Consider the following 26966-nt stretch of genomic DNA (forward strand, 5'->3'; position numbering starts at 1 on the left):
ATTATCTATAGAACGGATGCACGGCTGTAGCTAGTCAGTAGTTTATATTCTTTATGTCTGACGTTATCTATTTTATTAGCAGTAGCGGCTCGTGGGTAAATATTCTGGGGAGACTTAATTAATAACATAAATTCCATATAACAACGAACATTTTTTTGTTCGTATGTTAAAGCATTAAAACCACTGGTCAGTAAAAATTCTATTATATTTTCTTTTTGCATTTTAAAATATGAATAAATGCTGAAATGCTTATAAAAATATAAAGAATATTAAATATGAGACGAATATACGTATATTAATTATTAAATAATTAATAAATCGTGAATTAAACGTCTAAAACTAGAAAAAATAATTAAACACGGGCTTCACGGCGCAGCGGCATGGCAATTACTGTCGTGAACTCAGGTTCAATAGCGTTTATAATACGCAGCTTATTCTCCCCGGCTTCCTCCGACCAACCAGCCATGCCATTAAATGTTACGATTGCAACTGACGGGCTTCAGTTTCACTGAACCTGCGACCGTCGTAATGAGCCGTAATGTGACCCGCAGAAATGACTAAAATAGTATTTTTATCGAGATACCTATTAATAGGTTTTTGATTTTGTGACTTTTAATTTATAATAATAAACGATGAAAACGACATAATATATTTTCAATTCAAATAAAAATATTTCTAATTTCTATACATTATTATTTTTAATTAATTATATTATTTACAAGTAGCTAGTTTATTTTTAAGGGGAGACGCAGTCTTAAAGTCTCCCCTGACGAGCCGCCCCTGTTTATTAGTTGGTATATTGAAATGATAAATTGTAATAATCGGTAGTGTCCATGAAATAAGATAAGTTATAGTCTAAGTAGTTTTATGTGAATTCATGGTATATAAGTAAATAAAAAAAAAAACGTCATAAAAAACGAATTATTTATCATTAAAAACGAATTTTGCTGATATAAAAGCTGCGTTTCATTTTGATAAAATATAGACCCATGATTATTAATATTTGTTAAATTTAAATAACTGTTCGACCGTTCTAATTTTTTATACGTATATAAAAAATAAAACTCATATATACATTTAAAAAAAAAAAAACCAAATCATTCAGTCAATAATTTGGATAGGTTTCGTTTGCTGCGTCGGTGTGGGCAATGATGTATATAAACGCTGTTGGTAAGAGTCAAGAGAATACTTAAAGTAGTATGTGCAAGAGAGGTGGTGATAATGTGAAAGAGAGAAGAATATTTTTTTTTTCGTAGCATACTGCATACACGTAACGTAACTCTTTCGTTCAGCAGCCACACGCCTTATAATTTCCCCCATTTCTAAAATGCGACGTTGCCACGCCGTCACGGTTCTCTAGGCCAATGACTGTGGTTGAGGAATTGTGTGAGGTGTGGGAGGGGCATTTCTACCGCGGTTTCCTTGTCGATCGGCGGTGGGACAGCTGTATCGGGACGGGATGGGTTCGGTGGTGCGGTACAGCTATTATAATATTATATGTGATGTGTACATTCGACTATCGAGGTCGTATTTCCCGTTATTTAACATAATAGAAGTACCTTAACAATATTTTTAATCCGTCACGACCGTGACCGTATGGAGGTTTCTTGATGGCCGACTGAATTTTTTTAATAACCGGTATATAATTTGAAAACCTGAAAAAAGAATAACATTCTCACCATGGTGTTTTTACAGATTTTAGAAAGTTAAATTATACGTTTAAATTACAATAGGATTGCGGATGTTAAACTGTTGACATCTTGACAAAATAGCGTATGATTTAAAAATCAATACATTATTATATAGGTATAAATTATTATTTAAGGTACATTTCCCATCTATACCTTTTTTGTTGTTAATAAACAATCATTTATTAGCTCACCTGAACTGAAAATATGATAATTAAAATATTTACGTTTTCGTATTGTTTCTTAATAATTGTAGATAGTCAAAAAAATGTTAATATGTTTTTTATGTGTTTGAAAAATAGCATAACTAATTATTTCCTTACTTAATTTTCATATGTGTCAACCAAAATGTATACCACTCAGGATCTAGATATATCGTTAGCTATATATTCTCTATATACTGGAAGTCTGGAACAGCTAGCTATGAGTAAAAAAATCCGGCCGTTTGGTCATTAGGACTCAACTAGTGGATTACTCATTATCTAACCTTTTTTATATTATAATTCGACCGACCGCTTTGTAAAATTAATAATTAACAACGGTCTCTCACATTTTAATAACCCTTAGGCCCTAATAGCTGCTACATCGACGTTGAGCACTTGAGTAGTTGAGCGTCACTCACTTAGGATCATTTTATGCATAAGCACAGCTGTTGTTTTTATAAAAGGGTCTAGTTTGTCAAAAGTTCATAACACCAAGTTAGTATATTTAGGACGAGACTCGGAATCGAATCAGTAAATATCATATTAATATATTAATATTATTATAATAAACAAAAACACGTCTACAATAACGTAGCGCGACGCATTGTTCCGTTACGCAAACATATAATAAATTATAATAAAATAATATTCTAGACTGTCGAATATCGGAGTAACAACGTAGGTACAACAATAAAAGTTATCAACAATAATTCACACGGCAGCGTCGATAAATGGTGTGTTTAAGTAATCCGTGTTGAATGCGTATTGTTCATTTGTAGTTTGTAACTTCTACCTACTAACCTTTACCTAAATCTAATTCTACCTACTATATATTATAAAATGCATAATTTTTAGTTTAATTAATTTACCTGATACCATATTGAACACTTCTTCGTAATATTTTAAACAATGTAATTGAACGCTTACGTACCCATATAGGAAAGTAGATAGAGTTACAATAGGACGCAATCAGAATACAATCGACGGTCTCCGCTATTACCTACCTATTTAGGTACCTATCAATTATTGTATCTATCAATAAACATCCCAACTAATATAAGTTCCAGACCTGGAAATGAACGGGTTTAAAATTAATTAGGTTTATATAATGCTTAGATCTTAAATTAAAACATTGTCTAGTATAAGATAGTATGATGTTATATATCTATCTATCTATGGCTATGTAATATGACACTAGCTGCTGCTAATTGATCTGCGTTTATGTTATATTTTTTACAGCTGTCAGTAAGTACTCATATGCAGTGTGGTCCGTACAACGATGAAAAATATAAAAATGTTGTTATTAAGTATTTCGATAGGGAAAAAAATGGATTTTGAAATAACGATAGTTATTCCATAAAACAATCATAACATAAAATTGGTCGTACAATTTTTTGCGGTACAATCGACTATCATGCTATATTAATTATAAAATTCGACTTGTTATATTTTAAGTTCAACCGGCCGTGGCCTGGGCGGCCGGCGTTGCGACGTGGCAACGCCGCGTTGCGTGAACGTGATCGACGGCCGTGAACGCTAGTGCGCACAAACCGCGCGGCGTCGAGTACCACCTCACCGCCCCAACAGCCCCGACCAAGCGGCAACAAATGACGTGGTCCGCGGTCCGCGAGGTGGCGGCGGCGGGCAGTCAAACAGTATTACAGTAGTAGAACAACAATAGTATGTGTATTTTAGTAGTGAGTAGTCACTAGTCACACCCAGTGATAACACAAACAATAAACATTATTTTATTATATTACGATATATTATTAAAATTTTATAATATTATATTGTACACAGTGATGTCGCGAACAAAAACGAAATACAAATAATTGCGTCCGGATTCTGAACACCCGCTCCGCCGTAATCGATAGGCGATACCGTCACCGACATCACCATCACACCGACATCGATACTTTATTTTATTTTTTTGTTATAAACAAATGCGTGAAGCGTCCGACTTTGCATGCACGAAATTAAGTAGTGTTATTTGCTATTAAACGTACCGGGGACAACATTCCCGACGGATCCGTTTTGGCAACAGGTACGCCGTTTTGCGAGTAATTACTATTTTTTTTGTGGGTGGGTGGTGGGACTTGGTTATTGGAAGGGGAAGAGTTGCACTCATTCGTTTTCACGGATAGGTATAGATAAAAAAACTAGATTGCAAATTAGTGATAACAGCCGACGCAAAAAAAAAACCATTTGTTTGTGGGTTCCGTATAGTGTTATCAATTTATCATAATACACGATTAATGCAATAGCGAGTATTTTAAGTCAAATCATACATATTACAGTGAGTTCCGCTTAATGTGATCACTGATTTATAGAATCAAAATTGAAAATCCCAAACCATATCTTATGTTAATAATGTTAAATTAACCTTTTATTAGACTCAACAAGTACCGGATAATTGAATCATTTTTAAGAACATTCTAATGTTTTTAATGGTATTTCAAACTTTCATTAAAAAGAAACAAGAATTGTTTTGAAAAAATTAAAAGGAGCTATTCAAAAATATGTCGAAAACGATACTTTTCAATTCCAAAAGTTATAGATACAATGTATATGTACATACATTATTATTGATTATTTATTTATTTTTAAACAATTAAAAATTATGTATATATTATATTAACTGAATATGGATTTTAATTTCAGGCTAATATGAAAATGAAATTAGGAGATTCTCAAGTACAATCAAAAATAGATAGTTTCTTTACTTGATTTTAAATTTATTTTATTTTAATCTAATTTTAAACATACATATAAATATAAACAGGGATATAAACTCATCAATTAAAAAAGTAATGTTTTATAGAATCAACCGGTTAATAGAATCAAAATGATCTGAACCCATGCGATCACAGTAAGCGGCACTCACTATAATATATTATACAAAAACATACCATGCAAAATAAATTATACACGAATATCACTAATTAAAATGAAATATAAATATGCTTGAATAAAAAAAATAAGATAATAATATATATATATTAGGTAATTAATAATAAACAATCTACTTAGCAATTGGTGTACACAGAATAATTTATTCTTAAACATAAATAAATGTAAAATTATGACCTTTTCTAAAATTCGAAATCCAATCTCTAATAATTATTATTTAAACAACGTCAAATTAGATCGTGCTTCTCTATACAAGGAATTTATTTAACTCATCTCTTTCATTCAATGATCACTTTATTCGCATCCAAAATAAAGCCTCTTCAATGTTAGGCTTCATAAATCGCAGCTGTAAAGACTTCATCAATCCTTTAGTATTAAAATCACTTTACTGTTCTTTTGTTAGATCATTACTCGATTATGGATCCACAGTGTGATCTCCGCAGTCAATCGGTGCTATAAAAGGTATTGATTCAATCCAAAACCGTTTTCGACAGATCATACAATTTAGATGCGATATCAAACGTGCTCCTCACTCATCGTATCAACTACTATTGTCTTATTTAAAATTAGAAACTCTTGAAAATAGAAGGAAAAAGCTCGATCTATGTTTTATTTTTAAATTAACAAATGGGGATATTAACTGTCCGGAGTTGCTTTCTTTATTGAACTTTAATATCCCAAATCGTAGAACTAGGCAATTGTATACTTTTTATGTGGCACTCCAACGTTCAAAATATGGTCAAAATGCCCCCATAAATAGATTAATGCAACTTTTAAATGATTTAAATGTTGATCTGTTTTCCTGTGTTTCACTAAATGATTTTAATTATTACCTAAATAATCTTTTAGCTGTATAAATATTATGTATTATATTGTTACTATTATATTATTTATTATTATTTAATACTATTATATCTATATCACATTAAGTTAATTTTTCATTGTTATATATTTCTTATTTTTGTATTTTTAATGTTTTTGTGAATTATTTTAATCATTATCGTCATAACATCGCATTAATACTTAAACCTGTAAATTTATCTATTATAATTTAAAATTAATCTTTAATGTAATAACAAATATTATGCAAATCTTAAGCGTATATCTATATTAATTGTAATTGGGTTCGCCCGTTTAAATAAATAAATAAATAAATATACAATATAATAGTATTTGATAGTGACATGTACAAAAAAAAAACAAATCTGATTTAAAAATAAATTATATCCATCTCTCTTGATCTTAAATGTTTATAAAAACAATAAAAAAAAAATTAACATTTGTATTTTAAATGTAATGATATTTTAAAATTATGTCTTGACTTTTGTTTAAAAAAAAACCAAGAGTTATTTATTTTTATTTTGTTTAATTTTTAATAGAATAAAAAAAATTTTAATTTAAAATGCCATAAACTTGGTGTGTATTTAAATGTGATGTGGTCATGATAAAGTGGTTTTTGAAAGTATATATTAGTAATAGTTTTCAACATGGTCGTCTATAAAAACCATTTTACTTAATCATTTTTATATAGATTTCTAATTAATAACGTAAATATTTAAAGAAAAGTGGAAATAAAAAAAAAATTTATCTTAACATATTACAGGATATGTAATATTAATTTCATTGACAATGCGTTTGTACAAAAAACAGATATTAAACGACTTAAAAAAAGAGCACAGTTCTTGATTTATCTACAGGCCAAGCAAAATATAATTAGACTCGGTTTAAAATGAACATTTCGATTTAGCAAATCTAATGTTAAATGTGATACTAATTGTAATGACTGAAAATCAGTACTAACATAATTCTTGAAACAAAGTTAAATATTTTGATATGTAGCATCAGATGAATTTTAAGTTTCTAGTATAATATAATCGCAAATTATGTTAATTTGCTTACCATTTGGTTGCATGGTTATTAAATCTTCTACAAAACATTCGCCAACTTCTTTAGGTCTTAGAAATGTTAAATCAAAAAATTGCTTTTTTCTATGAATAAACTGTAGTATAAGTATGAAATATTAATGTTTTAAGTTTTTAATAGACTTAGCCTAGACCTAGTTGTGTCAGTGGTTTATAGCCGGGACCCAACTTATCCACTATCTTTTTATACCCAGGACTTAACTTACCACTTTCAAAATGTACACAGATTATCGCGGACCTTATTTACCTAGCCCCTCGTTATCTCGACGCTTACAAATTGTATATTGACGACCTGACGTTGAAATCTATCGACAGAGTAGAGTTAATAATACAATAATATTAATGTTATTAACCAGTCAAGTGAAAGTAAAGTGATTCAATTGTATTTACGGTTACTTTGTGGAAGGAGGCTATCTGTTATGTGTTATCAGTCCATCAAATTTATATCATTTACGACGTTTTTTTTTCGCCGTACAAAAAGACTTTTTGATTTAAATTACCTGGTCACTTAAGCTATTGATTTTATTACCTACTGTTATTATTATATGTTGACCCGGTTGTATTTTTAGGGGAAATGTTGTTAAGGACAGTCCCCCGCCTTGATTTGTATTTCGAGTGGTATTTATTATGAAAAGTATAATTTATTTATTATGGACTTTGAAATAAATCAAATAGTATAAAAGAGTAAAAATTTTACTTATTATTTTTTCGTGGTTGAAATATTAGTTTTCATAGTTCTAGGCAAGTAGTAAAGAGGATAATCAAATTATAAATACTATAAATACGACGCTGGTAGTTATGTCTAATAATTCACGTTAACAAGATATAGTTTATAGTTGTGGGTGATCTATTTCATAAGGGCAATAACAATGTATGACATTTATAGTTGTTTTTATTGACAGTCCTAGGCGTGTAAGTGGAATCAGTGGAGTCTTGTGAAACTACTACATGTTAGAGTAATAATCAAAATTAAAAAAGATTTCAGGACTACTAACTGGTGTCTAGTAGATATAGAAACTTATTATAAAATCTATTTTGAAGTGCCGTGCTGGTTTATTTCTATGTTTCTCGGAGACACAGACTTCAGATCACAGGTAAACAAAAACCTTATTTGCTGATCGAGTACAAATTCCATGTTCTTGCTAGAGATATCTCTAGTCTTCACGATGGTGAAGTAATGTGTACCTACCTATCTACCTACAGATATTTACGATAAGCTAAATTGGAAAATGTTTTATACTTGTTATAGCTAACTATAATAAATATGAGATCAACCTCTGAGTTATTCTAGATTATTGCGATCAACCAAAAAAAAAAGTCTTTAATAACAAAAAATATTTTATGCGTATTACACTTTTTTATTTCTTTTATTTAAAATATTTATAAGCAATAATAACATTTAATTTCATACGTAACTCGTATTTTAATATATTCGATTACAAATTATTACTTTTAACTTATTATTATTGTTTACTGAAAAAAATCGAGATCGACCTGTTAACCATCCTTGTTCTAGCTTCTATATTACTTAGTACTTATTCAAATGAAACTACAAATTTGAGGCCATTTTGGAAGTCCGTAAGGTGTCAACACATATTTTATCATGAATATTAATGAAAATTTTTGAAATTTATCATTGAGTAGAGACGTATAATTTATTTATTTACATGCTGGTTGCATGCCTTTAAAAGGTAATTGACTTCTACTATAGTAGCTTCCATGAGCGTAGATAGGAAATATTTTGGAAGGGGCTTTGGTCTAGATCTATATTAATATTATAAAACATTAAAATTGAATATGAATTATATATCTTTAATTTCGGGAGGTGTTTGAACACCCAACCTCCCTTACTTATGCCCATGGTAGCTTTAATTCTTATCAACAATTACCAATATAGTTTATACTTTATTGTATGTTTCTGTGTGTGTTAGGTATCGATACATCCTAACGTTTATCATCCAACAGTATCTACTATAATACAGGTAGTATATATCCATAAAGTTATAGCATATAAATAATAATATTATTTATAAACCTTGCTATTTTACTTATGGTGAACATTGAATACTTTTAATAATAAGAATGTTTTTGCAAAGGTACCTTGGCAAAAAATTTAGTAAAAATCATTTTGACAATAATTTTATGCAACTATTAAATGCTTACTAAAATTTTTGCTAACCAAATTTGTCATCAGCTAAGTATTTCTACTACCTCTGATACAACATTTTTATTACAAATCTTTCGAATCGTTTTGACGAGGATCACAGTTAAAGATATATATACCTGGCCACGATTAAAGATTCTACCTTAAATCGTAATTTTAGCGATTAACAAATGTCATGTTATACTTCTAAACAATCTAAACAGTCGATAAACCGTTTGCTTTTGTTACCTCCGTGAAAATATGTTTAATTATAATTGATAAGCATCACTAGTAATAAAGCAAATTTTGGATTATTATAAATTATAATATGATGTAGGTATATACTATACGTTATAATAGTAGTATATTTACACCGTGAATTTTGACTAGTCTGATGAAAGTTTATATACTTCCTGAATAAACTTCTCTTGTGTACTGCTACTGCATGTGATGATTAGAATAATATAATGTAGTTTTCCATCAATTAATTAATTTTTTCTATATATAACACAGTACACAGATGCTTGTGAGTGTACTTGGCCATTGCGTTACACTGATGGTGTACCTGCGATTACATGAAGTGCAACATGTTATCAACACAATATCGTTGTCGACACTACAGTACTACACCGTCTTATTCATGGTTTAATTTTCCTGCATTCGTGTATAAGACATATTGACATATTGTTATTGGTTTTAGACTTTTACTCAACATTCTGCTTCTATACCAATCACGAATTAAGCTATTATCTTAAAGCGTCTGTTTAATTAATATCCATCTTACGGGCAGTGCCGTGTTAATGTTTAATGCCACTGGGGCACACATATTTTGCCGCCTAATAAACCCCCCTCATTAAAAAACACCTGGTATAATATAATAATATAATATATATTATGAATACAGTAAAGATACTTTGTCGCATCATCATTTTTTGGACAAAATATAGGTGTTGGGCACAGGTATTTAGCATTTATATAATAATATAATCGATTACACACAATATAATTAAATCAATCATATAAAATATAATTTATATTATGTTTATTTGCTATAGAAACTAATAAAAACTACTTGAGCTACAAAAAATATGCTGTAAAGGCTATAATGCTATCAAGATCAACATGTAAATTGATTTTTATGCGTAAAGTGTAACAAACAATTGATAATTTCAAAAAATGTCTAATATATTAAGTATTAAATTTAACATAACTAACAACAACAAACTATTAAATTTTATTCTAAAAAATAATATAAAATATAAACCGTAGAAATAAATAATAGTACTATGTATACATACTTTTAAGCCTTTCAGGAATTCAAACTATTTTTTTTTAATAACTTTTTTTTATAATGAATTTATAAATTATGTTATTTCAATTTATTTCTTCCAAAATATTATTTTCAATACATAAAATGGATAGTTTTGATAATTTTTTACTCTATTCAATACCTACAGAAAAAGAATAATGTAATTTGTAGTATGATAACAAACTGTTTACTGTCCAGTGTGGCAGTGTCCACTGACTATAACAATATAGCGATAATTCTGTTATTTGTCAATATTTTTTAAAAATAAATTAATAATTCATCACAACTGGAAAAATGAAAATGCGTGCTTGCGTCGTAGTTATATCACTTGTTCTAGTATTTTCACGAATTCACAAAAATTTGGGCACGCCAATTACTAATCAAAAATTATTAAAATTATTTTAAGTTAATAGTATAATAATATTGCTACAATAACTGTAAGTACGTCAATCTCAATCCTCATCCATCGAGTTTTGACTGTGTAGGTATTGAATTCATTTGAATTTAACTTATTATCTCTGAATAATAATATTATATATATATATATATATAAGTATAATATAATATTTATAATGTATTATATATAGTATAATATGTTTCATATACTTCAATATTTATGAAATGTTTAATTACTGATTGAGAAATTTTTATATTACAAAAAAAAAATCCATGATAAATCTGTACATGAATGCCTCCTATGAAATATATATTAAAATTTTGCCGCTGGGGGCAAATTTCTCCATCCTTCCTTTAAACACCCTTCTGTTTACGAGTGAAATTTGTATTTGTGCTAATGTGCTACACTGGTGTTGATGTACGATGATGACGAAATATGATAGTATATTAGTATAATATGTTATTAATATAATATAATTTGCAAAATTCTTGGTGTAATTTGTCTACACTCATCTAGATAACATTAACATTACACGATTATACAGAATTTGTGGTATTTACTGAATTAGTGATAGTAACTATTATCATGAAAATTTTAGACTTGAGTATTATACTTATAAGTTCGGTGAAAAAAGTCCAATAAATAGTTATATTCAATATTATTATTTTTTGAATGTACTTATATGCATTAAAAAAAATTTAGGTAAATTAAATTATACATTTCAACTACCTTCAAATTTCACTTCAGTACGCCTACTTATTGTCTCTTTTTAAATCTACACCTATCATCATTTTTCAATTTAACATCCCCTTCAAGATCTAAAATATTTTTTCATCTAAACAAGTTAATATTAAACTTCCCACGCTATCTTAATTTAATCATACAGGCCATATAATTTTATTTTATTAATTTATTATTGTTATTTTTTTCTTCTGCAGTTTTTTTTTGTTTCTTTCTTTTTGTATAAGTATAACTATAATTTACCAATAAACTTTTAACACTATATCTTAATCGTCAAAACGAATTGTATAACAAAGTTTAATTAACAACAAACAATTATACGTTTATATTTTATTATATGTATTTTATGAATTTATGTATTTTTTAGTTAAAAACTCTTCAACAATTAATTTTGAATTATTAATACGTTCGCATAATGATTGAAGCCTGACCATCAGAAATATTTTTAATTTAAAATTCACTTTTAAAATTAAAGAAAGATAAGTATAAATATTTAATGCAATAATCTTATTCAACACTTATATGGTTAGATTCCTAATACTAAATAAATTTAATACTAACTTAATGAAGTTACTTACAAACAATAATAATTATTAAATACAGGACTTTTTTCCAGACTTATATTATTCCATACGATTTTTTTTACGATGTATACTATATATATAGTGCATTTTAAATACATGGTTCGTTAAATGTGGGCACGTTGGGACCACATTAAAAATTGAAATTAGTAAAAAAAAATATTATAATAACAAAAAAAGTCAACAAAATCCCTTTCTGCATGAATTTTTATTTTTTTCCGAAAAAATGTGCTTATTGTAAAAAAACACCAAGATAATGGGAAAAATATTCAAGTGAAACTACCTCTATGAGTTGATTAAGGGTTAGTTTAGTTACAAAATTAATTTATGATATATTTTAATAAGTCTATACTTATTTTTAATATATACCTAAGATCGGTAGTATCATGAGTATCAAATTGTCATTGTTGTAATAACATAAAGCGAGTAGTTTATTTTCACTTTGCACAACAATGGTATTTTCAGTCGTTTATTTTTCATCTGAATTTCACAATTTTACCTTACATCAACATGGTTCGTCTTTTTGTGCCGAATTTGGTCGTATAGGCAGTCATGGGCGTAACTAGGATTTAATAGTTACGGGGGCTAAAGTCCTTGAAAACCAAAGTTAAAAATAACTTGAATGCTAATTGAGGCTAGTAAAACCTTATAAGCTATAGGGGTCTAAGCCCCCCACTAGGACCCCTAGTTACGCCGATGTAATGCAGTAATGTTGTAACATTATTTTCAACAATAGAAATTACGAAAAACTAATTTGTGCTATTTTTGTACAATATACAGAAAAGGCTTTTAAGGTTTAAATGGTAATGCTTTTTATTACTTTCGATAAACACATGTATATAGATACGACGAACCCTGATTAAATTAGTTGTTTTTAAATACATACGTTATACGTATAGGTATATTCTAACACCGCGATAAAATAAAAATTGTTCACATAAATCGAATCGAGTGCTTATATTACGTGTTTTTTTTTAGCCTTGTTAATAAACATTTGTATTGGGACCAGACCATTTTGCTCATATTTAGCGGATACCCATATTAATCGGTGCCCACATTAGGCGGAATCCACTGTATATGTATTTGATAGTATATGTCTTGTAGCAAAAAAAAAAAAGAGAAAAGATTAACAATTTTAATATTATAAATCGTAATAAAAACTGGAAGACTACCAGTGAAAGTTCATAATGTATAGTGTATGCACTGTGCGTTACTGTCACACGTATCAAATCATCCAGGTCTTATTACACTTAATTGTTACTGTCATGAATCGTGATTAGTATAAATAACGCTTTAAAATGCAAGATTATAGATATTTATTCAATAAATAATAATATTAAACATATTAAATTGTAACCTTTAAATTATGATTTCAGGTGAAATTGACGAAATCGTGTTTCTGTAATTGTATCCTTGAGCCAAAAAAGTAAGAAATTACTTAATTTTTTTATGAATAAATTATAAAATATAATTTAGCACTAACATTTTTTTTTTAACTTTTTGATTATTTATTAGTTAGCCAGATAATGATGAACAAATTTCAAAATTCTCTAACAATTTAATACAAATAATTACCATGGATGACTTAGCAGAAAGGCAAATTAGAGCTGCAAGAGTAAGTTGTATTTGTATTTGCAATTTAGCTACAAATATCATGTATATTATTAATAATTTTATTTTAATTTATAGACATTGTTCAATCTTGCTCACTGTTATTTGAAAACGACAAAAATTGATGTTGAAGAAGAAAAAACAAATTTAAACGATGAAAAAGATGAAAAAGATGAAGTAATAAAAAAAGATATCCAACAAAAAGAAAAGGAAGAAGCAAATAAAAATAAACGTAAAAAATTTGTCAAAAAAAAAAAAAAAAAAAAATGTAGTTCGGACAATGAAATAGAATTATACCTAGAAGTGCAAGTCGATTCAAACTATCAACAACAATTATGCACTGATGTACAAAATATAGATTTAAATAAAGCACCACAAAAGTCTGAAATAGAAATAGATTTAAAAATCGAAATTCCAAAAGAACTCGAAAGTTCGTATCTTGACAAAGAAAAGCATTTTGAAGAGGAAGATGAAAAAAAATCAAAAAAAAATAAGCAAAGAGAAAATAAACAAGAATTAATTAACCGAGAAATAAGTGATGATTCAAAATTTCAGCATAACACAGAGAAAGAAATAAAACAAAATATAAATAAAGATAATGTATGCATAGACTTGGATGGAAAAAATATCGAATGTGGTAAAACACAAAATCAAATACAAAAAGGGATTGAAATCGAATCACAAAAAAAAGATAATAGTGACATTTTACTAGAACTTGAATTACAAGAACAGCAAAATATACATGAAAATTTAATAGATTCATTTCATAGGTCAATTCAAAAACGGATTGAACGACTTATATGTGAAATACCTTTAAAACAACAAAAAATAGAAAAAGAACTACGTCAAGAACTTGAAAAACTTAATAAAGAAATTACAGAACTAGATCCAGAAAATGTAGATGAATTAAAAAAAGAAATTTTAGAAGAAGTTTCTAAAAAGGACTATTTTCCCGTTCAAATAAAATTTTTAAAAAATCTCTATTGTTCATTTAATCAGGATTTAACACCCTTTTATAATAAATTAGACCAATTAAGCGATGATCTAACACAAACAAGTATACAGCAAAAATTGAATACAGAATTTTTAAAAAAATTAGATAATTTATTGCAACAAAAATGTAATGAAGAAATTCAGGAAGGACAACAACAAGTTAACAGTAAAGTAAAACATATGGTTAATGAAGATGTACCAGTGGTCGGAGGAAAAAAAAAATTAAAATCAAAAGATGAATTAAAAAGAGTCGTAGAATTGCCAGCGAATGATGAAATCGAAAATAACGAAAAGATTAAAGAAAAAGAATTGCAGAAAAACGTTTTAAAAGAAACACAGGAAGGGGTTAATGAAGCAGAAAGAATACGAAATCAGTTTAAAAAAATCGATGAAAAAGAGAATTATAAATATTATGATTTAGTTATACAATATAATCAAGAAACATCACAAGAACTAAAAGGAAATGCACAGAATGTTTTAGGAAAAAATGTATCAGTTGACTTCTATGATGATGCAGTGAAAACACTTATAAATCAAACTAATCAAGATGCATTAAAATCAAAAATATGCAAGGAAGGAATAGATGTCATCGATCAAACACAAAAAAAGGGTAATACAAATATACAGTTTCAATTAGAATTTTACAAAAGTGTAGAAGTTGAAGAGAAATTACAGAACAAAAATGATTTTGAAGGAAAAATAAACAGTGATCTTGAAATAAAAACTAAAGAAACAAGAACTGAGGTAAAAGAAGATACTGATGTGGAAATAGAAGACTTCGAAGAAGAATTACAAGATTATTCTAAAATTTCGAATGATGAACATTTTGAAGCAGTGAATGAAATAACAAAATTAAAAATTGAAGCATTGGAAACAGAAATAATAGAAGATTTTGGACTAAAAATCGGAGATTCTGAAAAAGAAGTACAAGAAGATTCTGATGTGGATATCGAAGGCTTTGAAGGAGAAATATTAGAGTTTCCTGAGGTTAGAATTGAAGACTTTGATGAAGAATCACAGGAAAATACTGATGTAGATACAGAAGATGTAAGTGAAGAAGAGATCAATGATATAAATGAAGTAGTAGAAATAGTTGAAGATATAGAAGTAGAATCTAATTCTTCTGAAGACAATTATATTCCATCAGAAAAATCACCTACTACAACATGCAATGAATCGCATTTAAAAATCGATCCAAATGCTGAACTTACACACGGAGAAGAAAAAAATTTAAAAAAAATCGATTTATCTAATCCTACAATATTAACAGATCATATTAAAGAGAAACAGACATTTTTTGAACTTAAAAATCAATTAGATGAATTATCCCAAGAATATAAAGGTTATGTGCAACAAAAAGTGTTTGATGAATTACAACAAGAAATAGATGATAAGCAGTTACAAGAAATGAAAATATTTCCAGATACGTTTAATGAAGTAAACTTAAACACAAATGAAGATTTTCAAAAAGAAATTGATGAATTACAAAATGAATGGTGTCAATTAGAACCAGAATTTGTACGCGATGTTCCGTTAAGTTTTGAAGAGGACAATTCTAGTCAAAAATTAAAAAAAAAACCATACAATTTGTTCGAAAGATTACATTTTCTTCACAGAAAACTATTATGTAAATTTGCCAATTCCAAAGAATGGCCAGAGAATGTAAATAAATAGTTATTTATACTATTTATATTAATTTATAACACATTAAATGTTTTTAATTTGTTTTGAATATTTTATTTTAGTGTTTTCAACCATCAAGTTTGCTGGATGTTTTGTTTGATGACCCTACTGAGTTCAAACCAAATGTATTGGTGCTTATATTGCATTCTATAGATAAAGGTTATTCAATAAAAATTAACACGGACAAGAACTTGAAATCACCAAAAGAATATTTTTTCAATTATTTTAAGGATACAATATTGGAATACATGGAAAATGAACATCTACCACCAGATTTGTTGGATTTATTAGATAGTGCTGAGCCCAGATTATTTTATTCTGGATGTGTTATAGCAGAAATTCATGATCAAGTAGATGAGATTCCAGGCCGAGTGTATAGGTTATTACTGCGTCCTTTTAATATGGTGAGCTATTTGAAAAATTACGCTACTGAATAATAATTTAGAAATATATTTTCATACTAAGTTTAATTATTGTTTCATAGTTTAATTCATTATTTAATTACATAATTTAATTACAGTCCATTCAAAGTGATGTAAACCGTATAATTGCTAAAAATAGTCACCCTACTGACACTAATTATTGGTCATATAAAAAAAGACTAAAACTAGAAAGTATATTGCTTAAAAAATCGTATCCAGTTATGTGTATGGATTCGTCACCTATTGCTGGTCTAGTAGTTAATTTACAACATCAAATGTTAAGTTGTCGTACTATAGTACTAAATCCACTTAAGAGGAAAAATAACTTTTCAAATCAAAAACTTTTGAAAACAGAATTTTACAATGAATCTAATGACAACATAAAAACATCAATGCTGTCAAATAAACCACAAAAAGAATCTTCAAAATTAATGGTTGGTCGAAAAAAATGTTTAATTATATCTATCAGAACTTATTCTTGTAAAGTACAAATGTATTTATTTTAAGTTGATTGTTTTAATGATTTTTAATTTTATTTACTTTATCAAATTAAATATTTATTTATGCTTAGGATACCGAAAACATGAATATTGAAAACTATATCTTATGGAAATTTGATTTTCGTATAAAATCGTTAAACCTTTTCAAATTGTTTTTAGTAATTATAACAGAAACTCAAGAATTTTCTCTATTATTATGCACAAATCCAAAGGTTGATTCTGTTAAAAAGATGCGGTAAAGAATTTATAATGGTCAATTAAATAAGAAATATTTTAAAGATTTTTATTTTTACACTGTTTACAGGTTTAAGATACAACTTAAGCAAAATGAATTGAAAACCTATATTATTATTATGCTAGAAGTTCTACGGCAAAGAATTAGTCCTGATATAGAAGTAGTTCGGAGATATAAATGTCAGGCTAATTCAGCTCCTCTTTCGTTAAGGATTGTTCCATCTCTGTTTAATGACAATGTTTTTAAAGCAAATCATGCAGATATTAGTCAGGTAAACTTTACACTGGTTTAATAAAAATTATTTTTTATTTCATTGAAATATTTAGTATTTATAAAAAAACTTTTTGTTTAAATTTCAGTTGATAGACATATTTATAAATAACACACATATTAAATATATACCTATAAATAAGATGTTGGAAAATATGTTTAAACATAAAAGTGAGATAACTGAATTTGAATCTGAAAAAAGCGATTTATCACTAATGAAAAATAAATTGGCTGCTGATACTCATAAGACTGTTGAAACAAAAGAGACTTCTAAAGTAAGAATACAATAAAACACTTACATATTATAATAAGAATCTTATCTCATATTTATTATGTACTGATGTATTCCTGGTTATAATAAATTACCACTTGTACAAATAGTATAACTTTCAGATAATATATTTAAAATATAACTATTGGCATGTTCTAAGATTAATTTGTAATTCATTATAAAATGTACCTTATTTTTTATAATATAATAGATTATGTTTACGTAATATTTATGACGTTATAATTATTTTAAAGTTATTATAATGATTTCATTTATTATTATTATTTAAATAAATCAATGTTATAGGGTCTAGAAATTAAAAAAGTATGCAGTTTTGTACAACAAAAAAGTTATCTGCCAGTTCAAATAAATTTTTAGGTGAGTTTTAAAAAAATATTTAAACAAACTATAGATATTAAATAGACATGGAATATAATATATACATTCAACAAGTTTTGAAGTGATAACTATTTTAATAATTTATAAATTAATTTAAATAGTAAATAAATCAAATATTATAAAAATATTACCATGCTTAGAAAATAACAGTATAAATATTTGGATTTACTAAAAATTAATTCGGCATTTATAAAAAAAAAAAAAAACAAAAACAAAAAAAAGTCGAAAATTTCAAATGTTTATAAATATCTCAAAAAAGGTCAAAACATTTTGAAAATTATAAAATGTTTAGAAAATAATTATTTAAACATTTAGTGGAAATTTCAAGTATCTGCAGTTGGTTTTTAAGTTGTATTAAAAAACAAAATCCACTTTGTCAAAAACTGGATTTGTGTAAAAAATAAAAATTCCAGTTTTTTCTTAAGTTCTTGTTTCTTTTTCCCGGTTATTTTGAAGAATAATGAGAATTTATTAATTTAACATCTATAAAGTATAAACTGAATCCTATTCGCTACTTGAAATCCCCTTTGAAATTATAAGTATTTTTTTTCGACTTCTCATTTGTTTAGTGTGTCCAGATATAAAAAAAAATATTTATTTTTTTCTTACTTAGTAATTTTTATTTATGTCATCCAGTTGATTATTTATTTTAAAAATATATAATTTTATAAAAACATCTATACTTATTAATTATGTATTCAATTTGACAGATTTACCATCAATTGATTTATTATTAGACAAAATGACTGATTCGTCACCATTGCAAACTCAAATCATACCAAAAGATATTTTATTGGATAATGGTACTATGTCTTTATTAAAAGAAAAGTCGATCAATACAGAGACAGACAACTCTTCGCCTGAATCATCAGTAATACAACCAACACTTGGTAAATTGCTCTGCTTAGAATCTAATATATTCAAAAAACCAAATCCTAAGTACAGCAATATTAAAAATTATAGGAATGAATGTTTTTATTTTTTTATTATTATTATTTTAAATATAGCATATAATAAAATATTAAAATCCTTAAAGTTCGGACAACATAATAGTATAGGTAATAATTAAATTCTTATAGTTTAGCTTACTTGGTAATTTTAAAATGTAATTCTTTTCATAATTAATTGTTTGACTTAATTTTATACATTTATAAAAAAATATAATTATAAGACTTAATTATGTATTTAATTTGACAGATTTGTCAAAATTGAATTCAATAGACAAAATAGCTGATTTTTCATCATTACAAACTCAAACCATACCAAAGGACATTTTATTGGATGATGATATGCCTTTGTTGAGAGAAAAGTTGACCATTAGAGAGACAGACTCCTCTCGCGAACCATCATTAATAATGCCAATACTTATTGTTTCAAAAAACGATAATTCTTCAGATTTAGTCCAGGAAAATTTAGTATTGGTGTCAAATAATTCTATGGTTCCAGTACTTAGTTTTATTACATCTACTATACCATTTGAATCAAGCCCCGCAGTTGTGTTATCAAGTTTATCAACAATTAATTCACTAGTTACAAGTATTAAAACTTACATGTTACCTATTGAGTCCTCAAGTTTGGGTTATATAGCAAAATCTGAAAGCATGTCTTTACAAACTGATGAAAATTCAACATTTAATGATGATGATGATGATAATTATACCAATATTAAATTATTACCAGATATGCAAACAGAGGATTTAATCCATTTAATGAAAGTAGATGATATTGCAGTGAATATGTTTTATGGTATAAATCCAGTAACGCCCACAAAATGTAATGATGATACTATCACGATGAATTCAAATGAAAATATATTCACAATGGTTTCAAATTCTGATTATGTAAAAAATATTTCAGTTATGAAACATACAAATGAAAGTGAAGTTGATTTATTTGGTACAATGTACAATGTAAATGATAATGGGATGTTTCAGTTACACGACACTACAAATAGTACAAAAGGTAGGTAATATAAATATGTATTAAGTACTATTATAGAAGTTACATAGTTTCTGATTTCTGGTTTATATTAGTTAATGTTATCTGAATTAAAAATAATAATAATAATAAATCTAATAAAAATATTTATTTTTCATTTAATATATGTAGATTAATTATTATTATTTATTCTTATTAGTAGTGTTCAAAAAGATATATAGCTAAATAAAAAGTGTTAAATAATATCATTATGTACATTTTTTCAATAAAGTATCAATAAGTATAGTGTTTTTCTTAGATAAAATTGAAAAAAAATTAAATATCATAAGCTATCCAATAAAATTTTATATTTATTAATTAAAAAAAAATGTAATATTTATTTATTATGCTGAATAAGCTGTACAATGAGATAGGTTTTTAAATATCATAAATTATCTGTTTGACTCATATTTTGTCTTAAGCATTGATTAGATTTCATTATAAATACATTTCATTATATTTATTATCATTTATTAATTAAAGCATTGATGTAATTTTAAATAACAAACTCATATAATTAAAAAATAAGAATGTTATGTTATTATGTTTCTGATTCAAGCTATTTGAGTGATTTAAATCTGTAAGTTTATAAATCCCTATTATAATGTTGATTCTACTAGTAAACTTAATTTTTCCCATAATATAGATAATATATAATAAACAATATATATTAACATAATGATTTATGATTATAGATAGTCTCTCATTTAGCTACATATCTGCAATTATAAGATGTTTATCATTTTTGTTTTAGAAATATTTGAAGACAAATACATGTTAAGATGTCTTCAATTATTTCATCAAAACCCAACACTGCCAGATATATCTATTCAGCCAGATATATCTATTCAGCCAAATATATCTATTCCCCATGATACACAGGTACTTGTTCATATACAGTAGTTGAAATTTAAGATTTTAGAAATTAAAATTATAAGTCTCTTTAAATCTATCTGAAGAGATATTTATTGGATCAAGTAAAACTATATTATTTTATAAGAAGTGGGTAGAGGACACTTATAAATATAGAATTCTAATTACCTAATTAACATTTAAGTTATTACGAGTCTTATACTTCTAAGCCAATACTACAATAATTATTTTTAATTATTGGTATTGTCGGATCAGAATGATCAGTTTATCAAATAATATTGTAGTTTATAATTAATCAAAATAATGAAATCATAGGCATTACTTTAAAAGTATTAACTAAGTATAAATAACTTGATAGCCCAATAACCTAGTTGCATAAAATTATAGTCTGTATAATTATAATTGTAACTGTTAGTAGTAAGTAGTTACAGAATAATACTTATGAGTACATCATAAATATAATTTAAATTATTATTTGAAAATATTTATTAAAGTAAAGCTGCAACTGTAAATAAAAATTAAAGATTTTTTATTACTTCAAGTATTATTATATCTGTAATAATCCATGAAATAAAAAAGCAAAGAGGGAGAGTAGATAACTGCTCTGCATTAAAATAGGACATAAGTGTTGAGTGTACCTTATCATTCATCAAGTCATTATAGATTACGTGTTGGATTTTAGTTCAGTGATAAATCATTGAATAAAATGAAAAACAATTCTGAGATAAGACAGTTCAACCTTTTGGAAATTAAGGTATTTTGTGAGCAAATGCTTACATTTTTTTAATCAATTATTTCAAAATAATATTTACAATTTTCAATTTTGACTTACCAAAAGTATCAACTAAATCTAATTTGTTAGCAGAAGTCCAGAAATCTTCCTCAATATTGCATAAATAAATAAAAAACACACATCATTGTAAAGTCTATATATTTTTATATATTAGAAAACATCATTCAAACTTAAGTAAATATAATCATAAAATGCTAAAAGATTTATTGACTATGTATTGAAATGTATTGTGTTGTGCTATTCAATTTTATAGAGACCATAAATTATGGAGATAAATAGACAATTTAAATCAGAGCTTAGCTGAAACCGTGTTGGTTGAAATTCTAGAAAAAAATCTTCCATGATCATCACTAGATTTTCTTTATGTCTTAAACTGTTGAAACAATTTAAGAGTTATCTGATTAAAGTAGGCACTATCATATTAAATTTACAAACTTGAAAAGTTTCTACATAAATATTTCCCTAAAAAAGTGTTAAAGTAAATTATAATACTAATTATTAACTCCTTCACTTTCTTCACAACTTAAATTTTATTTATGATTTAAGCTATTCAAATATTTTTTAGGTCGACCCTTATACCAAACCTGGTTTTTCAAATGGTAAGTTTACTCATATACATTAAATTATTTTTTAATTACTTAATTCATATTATAATATCAAATTCACATTAATTACAAACATTATGTTGGTATTATAACCTTGTAATTACCAGTTACGGTTGTTTTGTTTTATTTCAGATTCATTGACAAATAGTGATCCATTTAGTGCATTAAATGCATTATTGGATGAAATATTATTGTCAACAAGTAATTCGGTAAGATTTATAATTTTGTTATATATTTATTATTTATAGGTGGTGGGTTTTTAAATTAATTAACATATATTATTGTTAAAATATTTCAAAATATACTTAATAATAGAAATTATCTATACTTATTTACAATATTTTTCATTATTTAACATTCATGTTTCTTTTATAAATTAAAAGAGGACTAAGATGATTAAATATGATTTGATTAGATTAGATGATTAAAAAAAGTTTACCTTAACTACTAATAAAAATTAAATTATTTTTAACAAACACTATTTAAGTTCATTAGCATAATATTATTTCATACTTCATGCTTGTGATATTAGTTTATTGTATAATATATTAATATGTGATTTTTTTCTAATTAAAATGTATTTATGTTTTGTAGAATAACGAAGATAAATGTCCAGATACATAAAAGGTAGGTATTATATAAAAAAGTTAGGTACACCATACATGATGGTTTAATCATATTGATTTAATTTAAATTCAAATAAATAAAAAAAAAAACTGTTTTTATTATTTTTATTTTATACTGTTTAACATCAACATTATAGTTTAATTTGCAAATATTAATTACAAAACGAATACCATTCTCTCGCAATCTCCTAATATGAATTCCAGCCATTCCACCAATAATAGGTAGTATATCAATGAAGTGTAGTCTACCATAATAATAATAAAATTATAGTTACTAGTTAGTATGTGGCCTCCAATATAAATTGTATTAAATTCAGTGATTTTACATGATAAAAATAATTACTTTAAAAAAAATCAAAATTTAATTTAAAAAGGGTAAAAGTTGATATTGCCTTATTGTACAGAAGATATTGAACCAACTTCATCAATGAGTAAGTCTGTAATATATGTTAAATTTGAATTCAATGATAAATTATTGTATATGCAAAATTATTTTGAGTGGAGACTGTTTATCTCTATATTAGGGGGTCCACAAGTAATTTCTATTGGAGTCTGTAAGTTTAAAATAATAAATAATTGAGATCCAGACAAAAAAAATCTTTGTCAAATCTTTATAATAACATGATCCACTTGAGATATTTTTAGAGTCCAGATTTCTACCTTTTGTAATCTGGATTTGCGACTGTTAGTACCAAACTTTGATCTTTATAATGTTCAACTTCAATATATTTTCTGGTACATAGGAAAACGGATCTAATTGATATTTTGAGAGGTCAAATTTGGAAATACAAAAAAAAAAAAATTATACAATTGTCAATTTTTATTATTAAATGTATTATTCAACTGTAGATTTTTTAGTCAAAAATAAAATCAACTATTCATTTACAAATATTTAAAAAACTAATTGAACAGAGTAGATAACTGACTTTTATATATCACAAACAACTCTAAATTATCGTTAACCATAACCACATTAATTTTATAACACTAACAATGAAACATTCTTGTATAGATAAAATGTGAATTACTAAGAGATATAAATCAAAAATGTTTTAAGCGATTTAAAATAATAAACGCTACAAAAATCACAATGATATAGATATCTGATCTATAGTAGACCACAAAACGTTGATAAACGACATGCAATATTCAGAGCCGTAGCAATGTTCATTTGCGCTCCTTGCCATTTAACATATTTCCGCCCTTGTAAAAATTATTTACCCCCTCCTCTTGCCAACGTACTTACACATATAAAAGATTTATACATTTGTTATTTTATTTTATTTTTATTAGCTATTATAATAATTATTATATTTAATAAAAAAAAAACTCTGTCAAACTTATTATAACCTTAGAAAATAATTTAGAAAATAATTGTACTTTTAAACATTTAGAAATTTCACTTTTCGTGCATTTTTAGTAGCAAATTTATCTATAATATTTTCAAAATTAATTTTTGAGGCCAATTCACATTCAATTGATATAATACTCATATTTGTCAATTTTTCCTGTGACATTGTAGACTTTAGATAGTTCTTAATAATTTTCAGTTTACAAAAACTTTTTTTACAAGTATTTCCTTTCATAGACTGATACAAAAAGACTAAATACCAAAATAGAAGTAGTTATCTACCACCCATAAATATGAATAAATTGATGAAGATCTTTAAAATATAAAAATGAAACATTTAGAATCCTAATTTTAAATTAAACATGCAGCTATGAGTTAATATTTTAATAATAATAATTGATTTTAAAAATCATTATGTTAACAATTGTCATGCGTACGGAGGTGGGGTGATGTTATATTATAATGATAAATTATTTTGTAAACACTTGTAAATTGTAATATTTTTGTACACATTACACCATAATAAAGTACTATAGCATAGCTATTCTAGTATAATTATTTAATATTTTGCCCATATTCTAAACAAAATTTATGTTATTAATATAATTGGTATAATATATGGTATATTTTATTCTGGATTTGCGCCCCTGGTCTGAGCTAGTTTTGCCAAGCCCTAGCTACGGCTCTGGCAATATTCATATGTATATATTTAGTTTTATGATATAGAAAGTGGTGATAGAGCGTATATTGAAAGAAACTATATTTTTTACCTAACTATATATAAATAATTTATAATTTAATGGTTTTGTTTTAATTTTAAGATTTTATGTTAAAAAATATTAATTATAATATTGTTGTGTATTGCACATAATAATGCTGAATTAAATAATAATAATTATTATTTTAATTAATAATTTAGTTAATTTAAGTTATTATTTATTATATGATAAAATTATTTCTTGTGGTTCATAAACTAATCAATTTTAATTTTTTTTCAGTAAGACTTGCAGACAATATTATTGTTTTGATACTACTTCATTTAAAAAAAATATATTATTATGTACCTAATGTATGCGGTGGTATAATATATTTAATCTGTAATACCTATAATTATTGTATGTTGGTTTTTTTTTTTTATAACTTAACATTATTTCTTTGTAGCCAATTGATTTAGTTAAATGTTGTTTATAAACAATTTCAAATAAGTTTTTGAAAATTATCACGTATATGATACAATTTTCATAACTATCATAATACTTTAATGTGTTTACGAGTATAATATTATATATTTATTTTTTTATTGTTATTCATCTTATATTTATACATCAAACATAGAATATTAATAAGAAGAATAGAATAAAATAAAATATATTTTTACAACATTCATTTACAATATATTGAATTATACTTTTAAGTGTATAATTAATGTTATAACTCAAAATGCAAGAATGAACAGTAACAAAGGGCTTTACAATATCTATGTATATTGACAATGTTGAATTTACAATAAATATAAGATATGTTTACAAATTAATATTTATAATATGTAAATGACCAAATATTAAGTAGGTACACTCAGTGGCACAAATCTTTGGCAGCAGGAAGGCACTTCAGCACTTGTCTCCTCCAAAATAATTTGGCGGTAGATATGTGTGCATAATAGTATAATACGGTTAGTAAAGGTTATATATTATAATTATATAGAAACAAAATAATATATTTTTAATTCATTAAGCAGTTAATAGAAGTAAATCGAAATGTTTGGAATTATAGATAATTAATGTCATTGGGATGGCTGGGTAGTGGTGGCTAGTATACTTTTTGACTTGCTTCCATAAAAAAAAATTTGGATTTGCACCATTGAATGCACTAGATAGGTAATGTGGTTAATATAATTAAGTAGTCTTGGTCTTATTTTTTGGATTCATAATAGATTTATTTAGCTTATTTAAAAATAGCATTGATAATTAGTAGGGAACAGATTTGAATGCAAATTGCATTTTTTGATGTATTTAAGTCATTTTATGTAAGAATGAATATATTTCGATAAAAATTTAGTTAGTTAATATTCATTCTAAAAAAATACAATAAAATATTATTTATCGTATAATATGTTGTACTATTTTTATTATTTATTATGTTTTTATCAATCAGATTTTTTGGGTTAAAGAAGATCGGAGGACTAAAAGAGGTGAAAATGATACAAATAATTAATACCTAAAAATAAGAATTTATAATGCTACATTAAAACAATTTTATTCAATTAATTTTATTTTACCATTCATTATTATTTTATAAACAATTTTTTTCAATGTTAAAAATAATTTTAAGAGCATTAAAAAAAAAAATCTGTTATAAATGCATAATGAACTGAGCATTTAAATCTGTTCCTTAGTAATTAGTAATTTATTATTGTAAAATCAATATTGTTTATAAGTTGTGTAATTGGTGTGAGTAATATTG

At 26.0% G+C, this 26966-nt stretch overlaps 1 protein-coding gene across 1 annotated transcript; it reads left to right on the top strand.

The window, feature by feature from the left end:
* Window positions 1-3855: 3855 nt before the first annotated feature.
* LOC113558558 lies at window positions 3856-25551 on the top strand. The gene is given in 19 exon segments (XM_026964049.1): window positions 3856-3935; window positions 13271-13320; window positions 13410-13509; window positions 13584-14630; window positions 14826-16160; window positions 16244-16585; window positions 16702-17037; window positions 17175-17338; window positions 17408-17609; window positions 17698-17883; window positions 18186-18201; window positions 18204-18257; window positions 18989-19088; window positions 19450-20134; window positions 20988-21137; window positions 22487-22520; window positions 22659-22735; window positions 23121-23153; window positions 25502-25551. Coding segments are annotated over 16 exon segments (4797 nt in total). The 5' UTR covers window positions 3856-3935; window positions 13271-13320; window positions 13410-13470; the 3' UTR covers window positions 23151-23153; window positions 25502-25551.
* Window positions 25552-26966: the final 1415 nt, after the last annotated feature.

Source organism: Rhopalosiphum maidis, chromosome 3 (assembly GCF_003676215.2).
Source record: "Rhopalosiphum maidis isolate BTI-1 chromosome 3, ASM367621v3, whole genome shotgun sequence".
Lineage (NCBI taxonomy): Eukaryota > Metazoa > Arthropoda > Insecta > Hemiptera > Aphididae > Rhopalosiphum > Rhopalosiphum maidis.